This window comes from Mchenga conophoros, linkage group LG7 (genome assembly GCF_057382185.1).
Source record: "Mchenga conophoros isolate Kocher_MC1m ecotype Shallow Benthic linkage group LG7, M_conophoros_male_GT1.1, whole genome shotgun sequence".
Lineage (NCBI taxonomy): Eukaryota > Metazoa > Chordata > Actinopteri > Cichliformes > Cichlidae > Mchenga > Mchenga conophoros.
This window is the reverse complement of record NC_140532.1, coordinates 51,929,757-51,944,086: the sequence shown is the minus strand read 5'-3', so window position 1 is coordinate 51,944,086 and position 14,330 is coordinate 51,929,757. Positions and strand designations below refer to the sequence as shown.

At 38.3% G+C, this 14,330-nt stretch overlaps 1 protein-coding gene across 2 annotated transcripts in view; it reads right to left on the bottom strand.

Moving 5' to 3' along the window:
- Positions 1-14,330, bottom strand: part of fibcd1b (fibrinogen C domain containing 1b) — a 125,501-nt gene that overhangs the window by 73,715 nt on the left and 37,456 nt on the right. For both annotated transcript variants that reach the window (XM_085280054.1, XM_085280053.1), the window contains one exon: positions 12,164-12,643. In XM_085280054.1, the coding sequence (XP_085136180.1) occupies positions 12,164-12,643 (480 nt within the window). The remainder of the gene's footprint in view (positions 1-12,163; positions 12,644-14,330) is intronic.

Sequence of the window (14,330 nt, the reverse complement as noted above, 5' to 3'; positions counted from 1 at the left end):
TGGGGAGTCCCAGAACAGAGCCATACCTCCAAATATGAATTAATGCATATGGAATAGCAATGCTACTTAGACTGTTTCCTGACAGAAATGTATTTACACTCTGGCAGCATAACAAACCCCTCTTCAGAAAAGTGTGCACTGTCAGTGGTTTCTGCACTGGATTCAAATACCATGTGAAAACAATACACGTACTACACATTATCTGGAAGGCAGGAGCTAACCAGGTGCAGAGTCCAAGTGCAGTAACATAATTTATCCTCAAATGAAATAATGCCATTCCCTTTAATCTCCTCATATTTGTCAGTACAACTATAGATACAGCTACATAAGGAAGATTTATGAATTTCATCACTACCAAAGTGGACTGAAGAGTCTACACTGTTCCAAAAAATAGTAATGTCAAATGATTTTACTGTGTATTTTACAGTTGTGTACTGTTTTTCTAGAATATCATTACATTTACATAAGTAGACTGTGATCTGACACGTCAAATGTAAAATAACATAACATCACTGTAAATGTAATAAAACACAATTTACTTGTTTGTTAAATATATTTTGTTGTACATATGCATATTTAGATCGGATGTAAAAATACATCCAGAAATGTCTCCCATCATGCCTTGGGACATGTGCTGCTGTTTAGATGTTCTTGTTCTACTGTTTATGGTTACGTTACTTTTAACTGTTATCTTGAATGTTGTGTTTACGCCGTGGTGCAGAGTCACTGACAGTTGTTGTTTTGTAGAGAGAGTGCTGTACCATGAGTGACTTCTGTTGTGCTGTTGTTGAACCTTGAGGCACATTGTAGCACCAGCAAGTGTTTTAATAAGGAGCTCCCCCTACCAGCTTGGGGTTAAATAACAAGCTCAATCTCTCTCTGTGAGCTACTTTGTTAAGATTTCTCTGCATGCCACAATGTAAAACATTGCACGGACACGCTGTGCTAATTATATATTTTGAAAAAAGAAATGTAGAGGTAGGAATTGCAATTAATATAAATAACATGACGCTAAGCATTGGCCAATGAATGTGAACTAACAACAAGGTTGTGGGTAACGCTGCGACCGTAGGAAAAAACTCTAATATGAAGGCATTTTACTGTGCATTTTACAGTAATGCTCTGTTCTTCTAGAATATCATTAAAGTTACGTAAATAGACTTTAACTTCACATTTTGAATGTAAATTAACGTTAAATCACTGTAATGTAATACAACATAATTGTCATGATTATTAAATGTATCTGTCTGTACATATGCATATTTAGATTGTTAAAATACATTCACAAATGTATCATGATTTCACAAATATCTGTCCGTTATTTGAAAGATTGAACTGTTGAATTCAAATGTAATGCTATGGAAAAGTATATAACATGATCCCTATAAGCTTGTGTTACATCACATAAGTATTATTATCGTTGCTAGTTAGGCCGTTCATGGCTCAAGAGTTGGCAGTTCGCCATGTGATCAGAAGATTGGCGGTTCGCGCCCCGGCTCGGACACTCGCCGTCGTTGTGTCCGTGGTCAAGACTCTTCACCTACCACCTACTAGTGATAGCCAAAGGGGCCGATGGAGCGATATGGCAACCTCGCCTCTGTCAGTCTGTCCCAGGGCATGCAATCAATTATTATTTAAACCAACTGCTAACTGTATATTTCTGTACATTTACGTATTATGATTCATATTTCCACATTCAGTGACCTTGTTTATAGGTAATTTCATTGTTTGATCGCGTAAAAATGTTCCTAATTTAATGTCTAAAAGCACTTGGAAAAGGCAGAATCCCATGTCAAATTAGCGCAACAAACTCTATTTTCATTATTGAAAATAACCGTATTTTTATGGAACAGTTATTTTCTGTTATTTTACGGTCGTATTTTGGCGCCCCAGCTGCCGGAATATTACCGTTGTTTTAGGATGTTTTTTTAACAGTGTAGCTTTGAAAGATGCATTTATAATTACCCGCTTCATAAACCCAAACTAAAATGTTATATTCTCTGAACTTTTCCAATGTAAAATCAATGTTACATATGCAGACTTTGAAATTCCTCCTTTGTCTTCTCAAGGATGATCTAGATGTTATGGTTGAATATTTCTAGCAGTCCAATTTCTATAATTGGGATTCGTATGTTAAATGCAAGACTCGATGTATTTTACCACGTTCATGTTGGCTCTTTTCCAGGTTGGACTCAGAATATGTGTTGGTAATGCTTCCCAGCAATCAACTATGCTGTGAAACACAAAGAGCCCTGTGGGAAGGATGCTGATGAATATGTATGCTAGGACTTGCAAAGATCAGTGTAACCTCTCTGATCTGCCACGGCCACATACCTGCAGCCCTTAATGTGCTTTTCATTGCAGAAAGGTTGTTTTCACACATTGCCCTAGTTGGCCAAAGTGTATGCACAGCCAGGACTTAAGCTCCATTTGAGAACACTGCACACTATATTGTGCAGACAGGAGAAATAGTCTGGCTGTTATTTGTACACGGACACAATCCTCATCTCATTCCCTCTCTTTCATCTTACCTGTACCCAAATGCACACATGCACACCCACAAACACACACCGAGACCTGCAGTGTTCAAAGACATGTATAGGGGATTCAGAATCTTCTATCAAACGTATGTCTGTGCAGCTATATTTGGGTCCTAAAATTGCATTAGCTAGAAACCCCAGTGGCCATTCCCTGCCCTCAATAACCATGCAACACACCTCTGAGGCACAGCAACCTAAAATGAAATAATATCATGGTGACACTGGGGGTTTAACTCACGCACAAACACAACACAAAGTTGCAAACAAAAAGACACATTTACATGCATGCCTCCATGTCAGTGCAAAGAGGACGCATGCCTTTTGTTCAATGAAACTTTTTAGACTTTCCGCTGAAGCCACTAAGTCATACTTACTTTGATATAATTCGGAAAGCAGATTTTAAACATCTGATATCTCAGTTTGTCAAGTGCTTTACAATCCCAGTTGACTCTGATTGAATTAGGAGTACATGGGCTGAAGACCTCGGCGTTCCTCTGTCTGAGGACCAATGGTCAAACTTTTTTACCAATATTCAGAAAGGCTCAATAAACGCCAGATATAAATGAATCCAGTTTAAAGTCATTCACAGATCACATTTTTCTAAACTTAAACTTAACCGGATCTATAATTCTGTGTCCCACTTATGTGATACAAGTAATATCGGTGAAGGTTCCCTTGCACATCTATTTTGGCATTGACCTGTCTTGAAAGCTTTTTGGAGCCAAATTCTTACGTGGTTTTCAAACCAATTTAGGAAAAAAGTACCACTTGATGGTACACTGGCTATACTTGGATCATTTGCATCAATCGAATCTTTTTCCTTTTCACAAAAACAGATAATTACAATGGGCATGCTGGTGGCAATGAAACGTATGCTTTTACAGTGGCGGTCTTCTTCGGCCCCGTGTTTTAAAAGGTGGCTTAATGAGACGGTGTCTGTGGCCAGGGTGGAACAGATAAGTGATAGAAAGGGGAAACTGGCGAGTTTTTGTATGATTTGGCAGCCATTTCTAGAATTCTTAAAAATGAACTGCTCATAATTCATGCCTCACACCCCGCGTGAATTTTCTTATTTTATTTTATTTTATTTTACTCTTTATTTAGTTAATATTGCTATATTTTTTCCTCCTCTTTTTTCTTCCTTTTTCCATGCTTATAAGTTCACAAATGCTAAATGTAGTAATTGTCCTAAGTTGAATCTGTATAAGCATGCTGTGTTTAATTTAAAAGCAAAAAAAAAAGAAGAAGACGCATGCCTTCCATACAGGTATCACTTACTCTACACCTAGACTAGATACAAGAAAGACAGTTTGATGTGTACAACTGCAAGTGCAGGGACAGGTCCGTACTTACTTCGACAATGATGCAGCTTGTAATTTTGCCTCTGTTCACCACTAGAGTGGATTTGAAATCAAATGTCAAGATGTAATCGACGTGCAGACTTTCAGCTTTAATTTAAGGGCTTTAACAAGTATACCAGACCTCAATTTTAAAGGGGCTGAAAAGCAATTGGTGAATTTACTGACAAGGAGATTCATAGCAAAGTAAGGTCTGTCCCTCATGATCCTATGCCAAATTAAACAGACTAGTACATGCCCATGCTACAGTACTGCTGGGCCTGTTTGCACTGTTGGCTGTAAAATTGATATGATGTGACCCTTTTTATATTTTATAAAGTGTTGAAAAATTCGTGATTTTAGCCGGCTGCTAAGCAGTTGCATGATGGTGTCATAATACCTGATGTAGACAAAACCTTCAGAGGTCTAAGATGAACCTGTGTGGCAAGTTTGGTTGGTCAGCTATTGATTGTCTAGAAGGAGTGTGTGGACAGACAAAGACTTTATATATTAAGAGCTAGAATTAATTTAAAGATTTGAACTTGATTTGGTGACTGGTGACAGGTACTATCAATACGAGGTCCAAAGAGACCACAGGGAGGGAAGTTAGGCCATTATTAGGGTGAAAAATTCAGAGAGACAGCTAAATAGCCAAATTCTTAATAAGGCTTGAGAGATTGTTATTTCAGGGTCACAGAATTGTTTCTTTGGTTAAGAATAACCCTTTTATGATATTGAGTCAAGTCAAAAAGGTCGGCTTGGACATGGCCAGAATATGTTTAAAAGAGTGTGTGTAGTCTTTGGATGAATAAAACTTGTATCAGAATGATGGGAAGCAGAACCTATAGGGATGGAAAGAGATCTAATGATGTGAAGCATACCATATCATCTGTCAAACATGGTGTGAAGGCAATCTTATAGCATGCAAATGTATGGTTGCCAATTGAACCTGTGACTAGAATATATTTATGATGAAACTGCTTCTAGAAATAGCAGGATAAAGTCAAAGGTGTACTGGGCAATGCTCAGTCAAATGCTGCAAAACTGATCAGGCAGTGCTTCACAATACAAATGGTTAATGACCCAAAGCATATTGCAAAAGCAACCCCAAAAGTTTCTCAAGGCAAAGAAATGAGATATTCTTCAGTAAGCAAGCCAGTCACCTGATCTTAAACCAATGGCTCGAGCTTTTCAGTTCAGTTCAAAGAGACCTACAAACACACAGCAATGGAAAGTGGCTGCAGTTCTTCTCAACAGAGGAAACAGCATTTGGTGATGTTAGTTGGTTCATGCAAAGCAATTCTTTACTTTTGTGAAGGAGGGCTAGTTACTTTAGAGCCTTTAAAAATGAGGGATTACATATAAAAATGTCAGTAACATGTAAAAGTTTAATGGAATACTTTTGTTAAACCCGTTGAATTAAAGCTGTAAGTCTGCACTTCAAGCACATCTTGATTGTTTGACGACAAACCCATTGTGTGGTCAGAAAAATTCATTTTTAAAAATGAGAAAGGTAGGGAAATTATCAAAGATTTGAGTTACCCTGTAAATGTTGTTTTTGTGCACATTTAACATTATTACTGGTGTTGTCTTTAAAAGTTAATTGTGTTTGTTTGTACGTAGCAAAAACAGAGGATTGTCTGTGGTCTTAATGCTAAGCCTTGACTGACACATCAATTAGGATCATGAAGTAATTACCTCTCATTAGGCAGCCTTTGCACAGTCTTACAAAATCAGTTACACCACAGCACTCAACACATGGAGCCTTGTTTCATGAGTCAAGGTTAAAGTCAAATTGTTAGTAAGTGTTCCTATTTAGAGCTTAACACAATTCAGACGATAATGTGCAGTGCACTCGCACTCAAAATCAGCTTCTTTGCTTCTCACCATCGATAAAATCCACTCTCATCTGATGCTTTGTTTCTTAAAACTGCAAACTTAAATGCTGACCTGCTGAAACTTTGTGGCAAAACACAATAAAGAGTCCGTTCTCATCCCTGGGGTGCCGAGTCACAGAACAGAGAGGCACAGCAAGGCTAGAAAGGGCAATTACAAAATGTCATTTAGTCACCATCTGCATAATATGACATCTTCACTTCACAAAGTCACCCTCTTCTCCTTTTGCAAATTAGAAATAATTTAAACTCTCAGCCATATCTGTCTATTCCGAACCTCAGATATAATTTCAAACAGGTCTAAAATGCAAAAGGAAAACATTAAGATTTTGTTTTGCGCTCAAGCGGCGTAATCAGTGACAGTTCATTTGCAGACAACCGGGGTAGTATACAAATGGTTCCACAAAGTATTTCCAATGAAAAAGGAAACACCTGTAACTTACTGTAACACATCTAAGGCGCATAATCATTGTCAGCTGTAATTTATGTTGATACCTTGTCTGTGAATTGTCTGTCATTCACAATCTACCATTTACTATACTATAGTATGGGAAATAAGTGTGTTAGCATATGATGTGTGCAAATGTTCAATTAAAAGTTTATGCGTAAGTAAATTAATGTAATCTTGCGTATCATATTGTACATGTGTACTTACTACATATCTTTAGTTAACAGGCCTGTGAGTTTACGGTGTGAGAAAGTACTTGTCCCCTTTCCTGTTTTTTTTTGCATCTTTGTCACACTTACATATTTCAGATCATTAAACAACTTTCAATATTAGACAAAGATAACCCATGTAAACACAAAAATGCAGTTTTAAAATAATCATTTTATCTTTTAAGGGGGAAAAAGTTACATATACTTTTCACAGATATGCCAACATCTTATGTGAAAGCAATTCAGCAGTGCTTAAATTGACCATCAACAAGGGCTTGACTTAATTCGCTGTATTAAAGTGTTTCATAAATGTTAGGCCGACCTCTTCCTATCCTGTATCCATTTAATTAAACAGTCAGCGATTCTAGATATATGAGGCCTCTGAAGCAAAGAAACGATGAATAAAAGATTACCCTGATGATTGAGAGAGCCTTCATACATAAACAGGATGTTTTCATATCAAATATGAGTAATATCTGATAAGGATTTTGATTTTTTCTATATGTAGCTTGCTGTTGGGGTGGAGTGCAAAGAGCCCAGCTATGCCATTAAATCACTGTTAATGAAATAAAGACGTGCAATGGCTCTTCAACATTTCTCTGCTATACTTGTCCTAAGTCTCACTTGCGAAATAGGCCCACACATGCATAAATAAGTACTGCATTTCATTTCTGTCTCAGAGTTGTTTTCCACAGTCCTAGAAATTCATGATGTCTTGTGTTTTGTTACAAAATATTAGATTTAACAAAAACAGTCATCAGTTCTAATTTTAATCCACTGAATTAAATGATCCCATTCATGTTAGAGGCAAATGACCTATTGTTACTGACTGTATTTTGGATATTTTTAAAAGCTTAATATGGTATATTAACAAATTTCCCACGTGTGGGACTAATAAAGGTTATCTTAGCATTTGTATTGTTTCAATTATTTCTTAAAACATACATTTTCCTTATTCCTTTTAAACTGTTAATTGCAATTGATTTTTTTATGAAGTCATCAATACCTACTGTTAATAGAGCATAGTCACACAGACCAAGAAACTGGTTGGTAACTGTAATCTATTAAATTAATATAACCCCAGTCACACAGGCTTAGAGACCAGTCAGCGACCCCCTGGAAACCAACTTTTCCTAGGAAAATGTGCATTCCCCAACCGGTTAACAAGTGGTGGGAACCAGTTGCTTGCTGTAGTGCTGTAGCTCAGTGAAACTGGACACAAAGATGCATATGCACACCTACTTGCTAAGCAGTTGTGAAACTATAAAGAGTGTTATGCAGGAAATGAAGGCCATTTTGCCTTCAAAGTAAAAGTTGCTCCTTTATGAAACATGTTGGCTTCAGGAGGAAAAGAAAAATGTTTATTATAAAAGAAAACAGTTTGTATTTCCAGTTTAAGTTATGTTTTTTTTTTTTCAAATTTCACTACAGCTCAGTTGTTAGTTAACGCATATTCATGAGAAGTTAAGTGTCATCTATGCAATTTGTGAGAGACCGAATCACAAGGAGGATTTTAGTGTGGCGCCTTCTTTGTAGCTGATTTGATCCAACGACAGCTGGCAGCCTTCCACAATCAATAAACAACCAATTACTAGTCTTAGTTTTACTGATTGTGACTGAGGCTTTAGCTTTTCAAGCTCTTTAAATCTTATTTCTGGCAGAAAATATTAAACTCCTCAGCTATTTACAGTACTTGCATCAACTTTAATGAACATCTTGAGCAATACGGTTTTCTATTGCTGAGTTTTGCTTGTCAACAACATTAAAATTCCACAGGCACATAATTCAGTTTAAACTGACCTGTGGTTCAAGGATATCAGCAAGTCATACTCTTCCTTGTTGCTTTTTCCTCATTGAGTTTTTGCAGTCATATATTGTGCCAAACATTATATTTAGGCTCATTTTGTGGGCGCTGGAGTTCTGTTAATGGGCCATAGCCTTCAGTTTTTACGGTTACTTTGTACATCATAGCTTATGCACAGGGCTGCCACTGCTGGTCAGATCTAAAAATAAAATACATTAAAAATGTTTAATGTAATTCATACCGCTGCTGACAGGTTCTAACTTAATACAAAAAAAAGATTAATGGAGACAACCCCTAACGGTAAGAACACTTCACAGGAAATAAAGATCTACACTGCAGTAGTGTGAGGGTGTTGCACTGGAGTGCTTTGGGACTTGGGTAATTTACAATAAGAACTAAAAAGTTAGCTTGACTTTTGGTCCCTGCGGTAACCAGAAGTGTAATCTTCAGTTACAGCGTACAACTATGTTATATAAATGACAGAAGGCAAAATCAGTGAGTTGGCGCTTGAGAAAAGGGTGCAAGAATATTAAGCACTATAGTTATATTTTTTAGTACGTAAAGCTTAAACCTACAGATAAGTAATTTGGTGTGACACCTTTATGTGTATGTGTAATAAAGACCTAAATAGAAATGTAACCTTTCTGACAGTATTCATTCTGGCTTGTTATAACATCATAGCATTGAGGCTGGTGAGGCCACACCAATGAAAGTAATAAATCACATGTGTCTGAATGAAGCTGTAGCTAGAAGTTATAGGCATCACCTCACTGCATATGTGAATTTCAGCAATGAAGCAAACTGGAGTCCACCAGGGTTCTGTTCATGGCCCTTAAATATTTTCCAAATGAATACTCACTGCCGTACTCTGAACAAGTAAGCAACTGGGTTGTCAAAGAAAAATCACCTCTCAGATACTAATGGACGACCAGTTTAGATACTAATTTATGATAGTCTACTCTTCCTCCAGCTAACGGACAACTTCACATAGCACCACCGTGGGCAGTGAGGCGCACAGCCCCTCCCCTCACTGGCAGCTGAAGTAGCTGAGGCTCATAACACTGAGTTACTCTTCATGAGGAATTCTGAGAGGTCAGTAAAGCTCCCATTTCAACAACACTGAAGTATTAAATAGTTATCATTAACGTTAACCTGGCTGACGGACACGTTAATTTTACTCATTTCACCATTCGCAACTGCCTGACAGTAACATTAGCTGTCTTTTATCATTAAGGTAGCTGCCAAAGGCTACAGCTCAGTAATAAAACAATAATGTTAACATTGGAGCCTTGGCAGCTAACATTATCATTCCTGCCTGTCTGTAACATTAATAGAGAGTGTTAATTTAACAGGGTACCATGATTATTTGTGCCTAAAAACAACAGAAATAGTGGCACTCTATCCTAACAACTGTATTTGATCAGCAGCAAAAATATGATGCTAAATGGGAATGGGTACTGAAATCTGATATTAAACAGGCTCCAGGGCAAAACGATTTAAGTATCAGTAAGCTCCAATGTTATCTGTATTATTTTCAATACTGGAAAAAATTAAGAAAATAGATTTACTATTGGTACATAAAAGTTATCTTTCACATTTTATCTGACCTCCTCTGTTACTGATTAAGCCATTAATCCAAGGCATTTCCCCTGTTCCCTATCCTGAGGACAGTTGTCTCTTTATCTCTCTCAGAGCCTGCATGTGAGGGGCGAGGGGAGCTCTGTCTCGCACATACCACACAGATCCTGGTCTTTGTGCAGATGGAGGAGAGAATGAAATGCTCAAAAGTGCGGTTGCACTTTGCTAGAGTCGATGCCGACAGTGTTGTCACAAATGCAACAGATCTTTTGCTTGTAAAGGTGGGAACATGAGAAATCTGTCAAAACATTCAGCAAAAGTGTTCAGAGGCAGAACTGCAGAGTTTTCGACTGCCTAGCTTGTAGTTCATCTGCTCTTGCTCCAGATGTGTTATGCTAGCAGCCTGTTATGCACGCACATCTAAATAATCAGTTATCTAAAATGTGAACATGGGCTAATGAACAAAGTGTTATGGATATGTGCATTCATTATCAGGTGGTCAAAACGTCATTGCTCACAATTCTAAATCTTAAATTCCCAATTAAAGTTTTTAGATTAGAGTAACACTACAGCACAGTAAACGCTGTCAAATTTAGCTACGTTTTTCAAATTAAGGAAAGAAAATTGAACTAACGAGAAGTACCGCCTGTGTTCTGCTGGTGCTGAAACCTGACCATGAGCTGGATGTATTGCCTCATTGCTATATCCCTATATTTCACGAGCCTTTCCCATCACAGTGATTTATTTGGATGCAAATACGGGGGCTTTGGCGTACCTTTCTATTTGAGGCTGCAAGCACTTACTGTGAAAAATGAATGTCAGTTTTTCAATGATCGAAAAAGATTGGTCCTAAACCCGCTGCAATCACATTTCCCTGTACATCAGGTGATGTGGAAGGGCCTCTCCCTATGTAGCTGGGTGAAACTGTTCTTCAGGGGGCTTGCAGTGCACACAGAGCCATTACTAACACTGGCACAGTCAGCTCTGTGTCATCGTATAAATCAGACGTCTTGGCCACAGGTGGCCCATAGATCACATAGTCACACCACAGTGTCAGGCAGAAACAGCGGATGTCCGCACCACATGCCTTGCTTCCAAAGAGGAAATCAATCACTTGGACTGTCTAAGCTGCTAGTACCACCTCCACTTAGCCTCAGTACCCACTGCACGATGCCACCCACACCAGAAATTAACAGGAGCAAAGGCAATGGACCGTTTTACGTTCTCTTTGTGTGCTCAATCAGCACCCATGTTTTCTTAGCCAACAGGTCCAGAGCAGACTCATCTAGGGAGTTTCTGGGTGATTTTTATACAATGTTGATCTGTGAGCTTTAAAGGTCTGGCTTAACAAAAAAAGAAAAGAAAAAGAAAAGAAAGAAAAAAAAGAAAAAGAAAGGGGGACTGGCAGAAGCAGAATGAATTCAGTAGTTTGAGCTATATGGCTGGCAGCTATGAAATCTATTTACTGCAGAGTAGAGAGACTGAGCCTGATGGGCCAAAATTAAAAGACCATGTAGTGTGAAGATTCTCCACGCACATTTGGGAAATGTATCATCAATAAATCAATGTGGACAGTCGAAACTAAAAGGTGTCTAATTATGTTTACATCCAATGCTCAGTCTGACTTACACACTGGGAAACATTATGTTGTTTTACTGCATTAATGTGCAAATGTGTTTGCTGTTTCTTGAAACATGATGGGCATTTTCTTCCCCCCGTGACCTCGTCTTCAAACACTACAGTGAGCGAGTTGTACCCAGTGGAACATGAGCCCTATTTGCACTTCAAATTAGCTGTTATTTGGCTTTAACAGTCTAAAAAGAAATTGACACAGTCTACTTGGCATTTGATTAGTCAGTGATGGTGTTTGGATTCTCTAGTCGGGAAAAGGAAGTAACTAAATAACACCAGAAAGTCCAATGCTGTCTCACGCTCCTGAAGGTGGTGTCACAATCGATACATATTGATAGATGTGTCACAATCCAGTCCTTGAACACCTCAGTACAGTACTTAAAGTCAGGACTTGGGTGTTGCCCAAGGGTTTAGGAGCATTGCTTTAAATACAGTTCACAAATTGGTTCATTGATTAAGAAAACAACAACAACAACTAAACAAACAATCAAATCAAAACTGATAGTTTTCCCACAAACTGCATGAATTTCCCTTTCTTCTTAAGAAATAAAACCCTTTCTAATCTTCTATGTGCCAAAATAAGTACAAAAAAATTGAAGATGCTTACTACTCTGGATGGTTTCATATATTTATACTTCAACTAAAAGCTGTGATGAAAGAGGTATTGATCTTTACATCACACTGAGGTATAAGGAAAGTTTCTCTGCTTATGCGTCTCACCTGTATGAGGCGTCCCTGTTCCGTTTGCAGTGTGTTAAGGTCTTGCCCGAGGCTGCTCTGCCCCCTGCGTAGAGATTCATAGTCCATTTTCAGTTGGCCTGCGTGGGCTGACAGCTTGGCCACCTCCTCAGCCAGACTGACAAGCAGAGCCCGATCCTGTCCTTTCACAGACTTCAAGTCGGAGTCGTGGTCGGTCAGTGAGTGGAGCAATGAGGTCTGCACACCCTCCAGTCGCATAAAGTTACTGTTGTAATCCGGACAGTTGGGGTCAATGAAGATGTTAATGCGAGAGCCATCGCCTCTCTCAACAGTGACCAGGGCATTGGCTTCATCCTGGTTGGTAGAAATGTGGGGTAGGCCATCAGACATGGGTGGAGCCTGATAGTGATTCATGAAAAGGATGGTGCCAGTTACAGTGACAGCCAGCAATACAGCCACGAAGAGAAGGATAGTGCAGAGCAGGTAGCTGCAGCTCATCCTCTGTAAGTCAGAAAGAAGAGAGGGAGAAAGGTAGGCAGAGAAAAGGTATGTTTTAGAAAAGTAAATGCAATTACACCAAAAATGACATTTAAAAAAAAGCTGAGTTATTCAAAAAGAAATGACTTTCTTCAATCACCGGGGCCATAGTTTTAAGTAATGTAACCATATTTCCGTGATAAAGTGTAGTTTTGAATTATTTATGCAGCAAAAAAAAAAAGAAAAAAAGATCCCATCAACTGTCGGCCTTATTAAAACTCAAAGAGACAATTTCTGTCCAAAGACCCTGCTTATCATTGGAGTGGTGATGCAGTGTGGGGGAGGATACTAGCCTCATACATGTCTGGAAACCACTCAGGGACCTGAGAGCTCCTTCTTTTCAGTTCTAACATGGAGAAGAAAACAAGAAAACATGAAGAAATTGGAGCTACTGAGAAAGAGTAAAGCAAAGACGATGTGGACGGCCAGTCGGATGCAAATAAATGAGCAGAAACCACTTAGAGAAAAAATGGAGGAACTGTACCGGTAACATAGTCTTCAATAATTGGGCTATAAAATGTTTTTTTATGATGGCCCACTTAGGTTAAGCAATGGATAGGAGAAAGCACTATGGCCCGCCTATATGAATGATTAATAGTTCCTAGCTCCCCAATAGCTTTCTAACAAATGAATCACCAGTTGATGTCTAAGTGATTTTTGTTTTTTATTTTCTACAGTCTGTATTTTTTTTTGTTCTCAATGACTGTATGTGGGCTTTGGTTTATGTTAGCATGTGAAAGTGAGAGTGAGCACATTAATATGTAAATTGGCTGTACAAAGCACCGCGAAGCACACTAATAGACAGCTAATGGCCTGCTTTATGAGAGAGGTTTACAGTTCTTTTAATGTGAGGAAAATCAATTGTGTTGTGCAGGAAGTACTCCTATCAACTTTGTTTACCCACAGTCTTTGGATAGAAGACATAAAACGTTGTTACTGCCTGGATATGTGCAGGTGTACATGGGATGCCAATTTTGTAAACCTGAAGCACACAAGACACACAACCAATATGACTACTTCAACCGCACTTGGCTTATTTTATTATTTTCTTTTTAATTCCTGTCTCCAGTAGAATCTGTTGATTACATTTAGTGAAATTTCATGAATCATTGCTTACTAAAGCACCTTAATGTGGCTTTTGTTTTTGAGATACCATTCACATGTGTGTGATCACTGTCGCTGCAAAAACTCTCTTGCGTTAATTTTTTTAAAATGAGTTGCTGTACAGATGTAATGATAAACAATGTTGTTAAAACTACTGACAGCTAAAGTGTCAGAGGGTACCAGGCCTCCATACTTTCTAATACCCAATTTGATTTAGCATCAGAGGGATGGGATGCTTCAGAACATGCTATAAGGCATCATCCTACAGGGCATGGGCAACCATGCCCTGACAGGTAAAAATGATGAGGATCTCAACATTAGTAGGTTAAGGGTGTTAACTGGTGTACAGGTATGGTAAAAAGAAAGTACACCCTCTTTCAATAGTAAGGTTTTACACATTGGGACAAAATAAAAAAGTCCATAGCAGATTTTGAAATGGGAACAAAGATGCTCTCAGATGAACAACATGTGACATATTTCACTATGACATTATTTATTTAACCAAAAATTAGCCAAAATGCAGGAACTGAAAAAAAACAAAAACCTT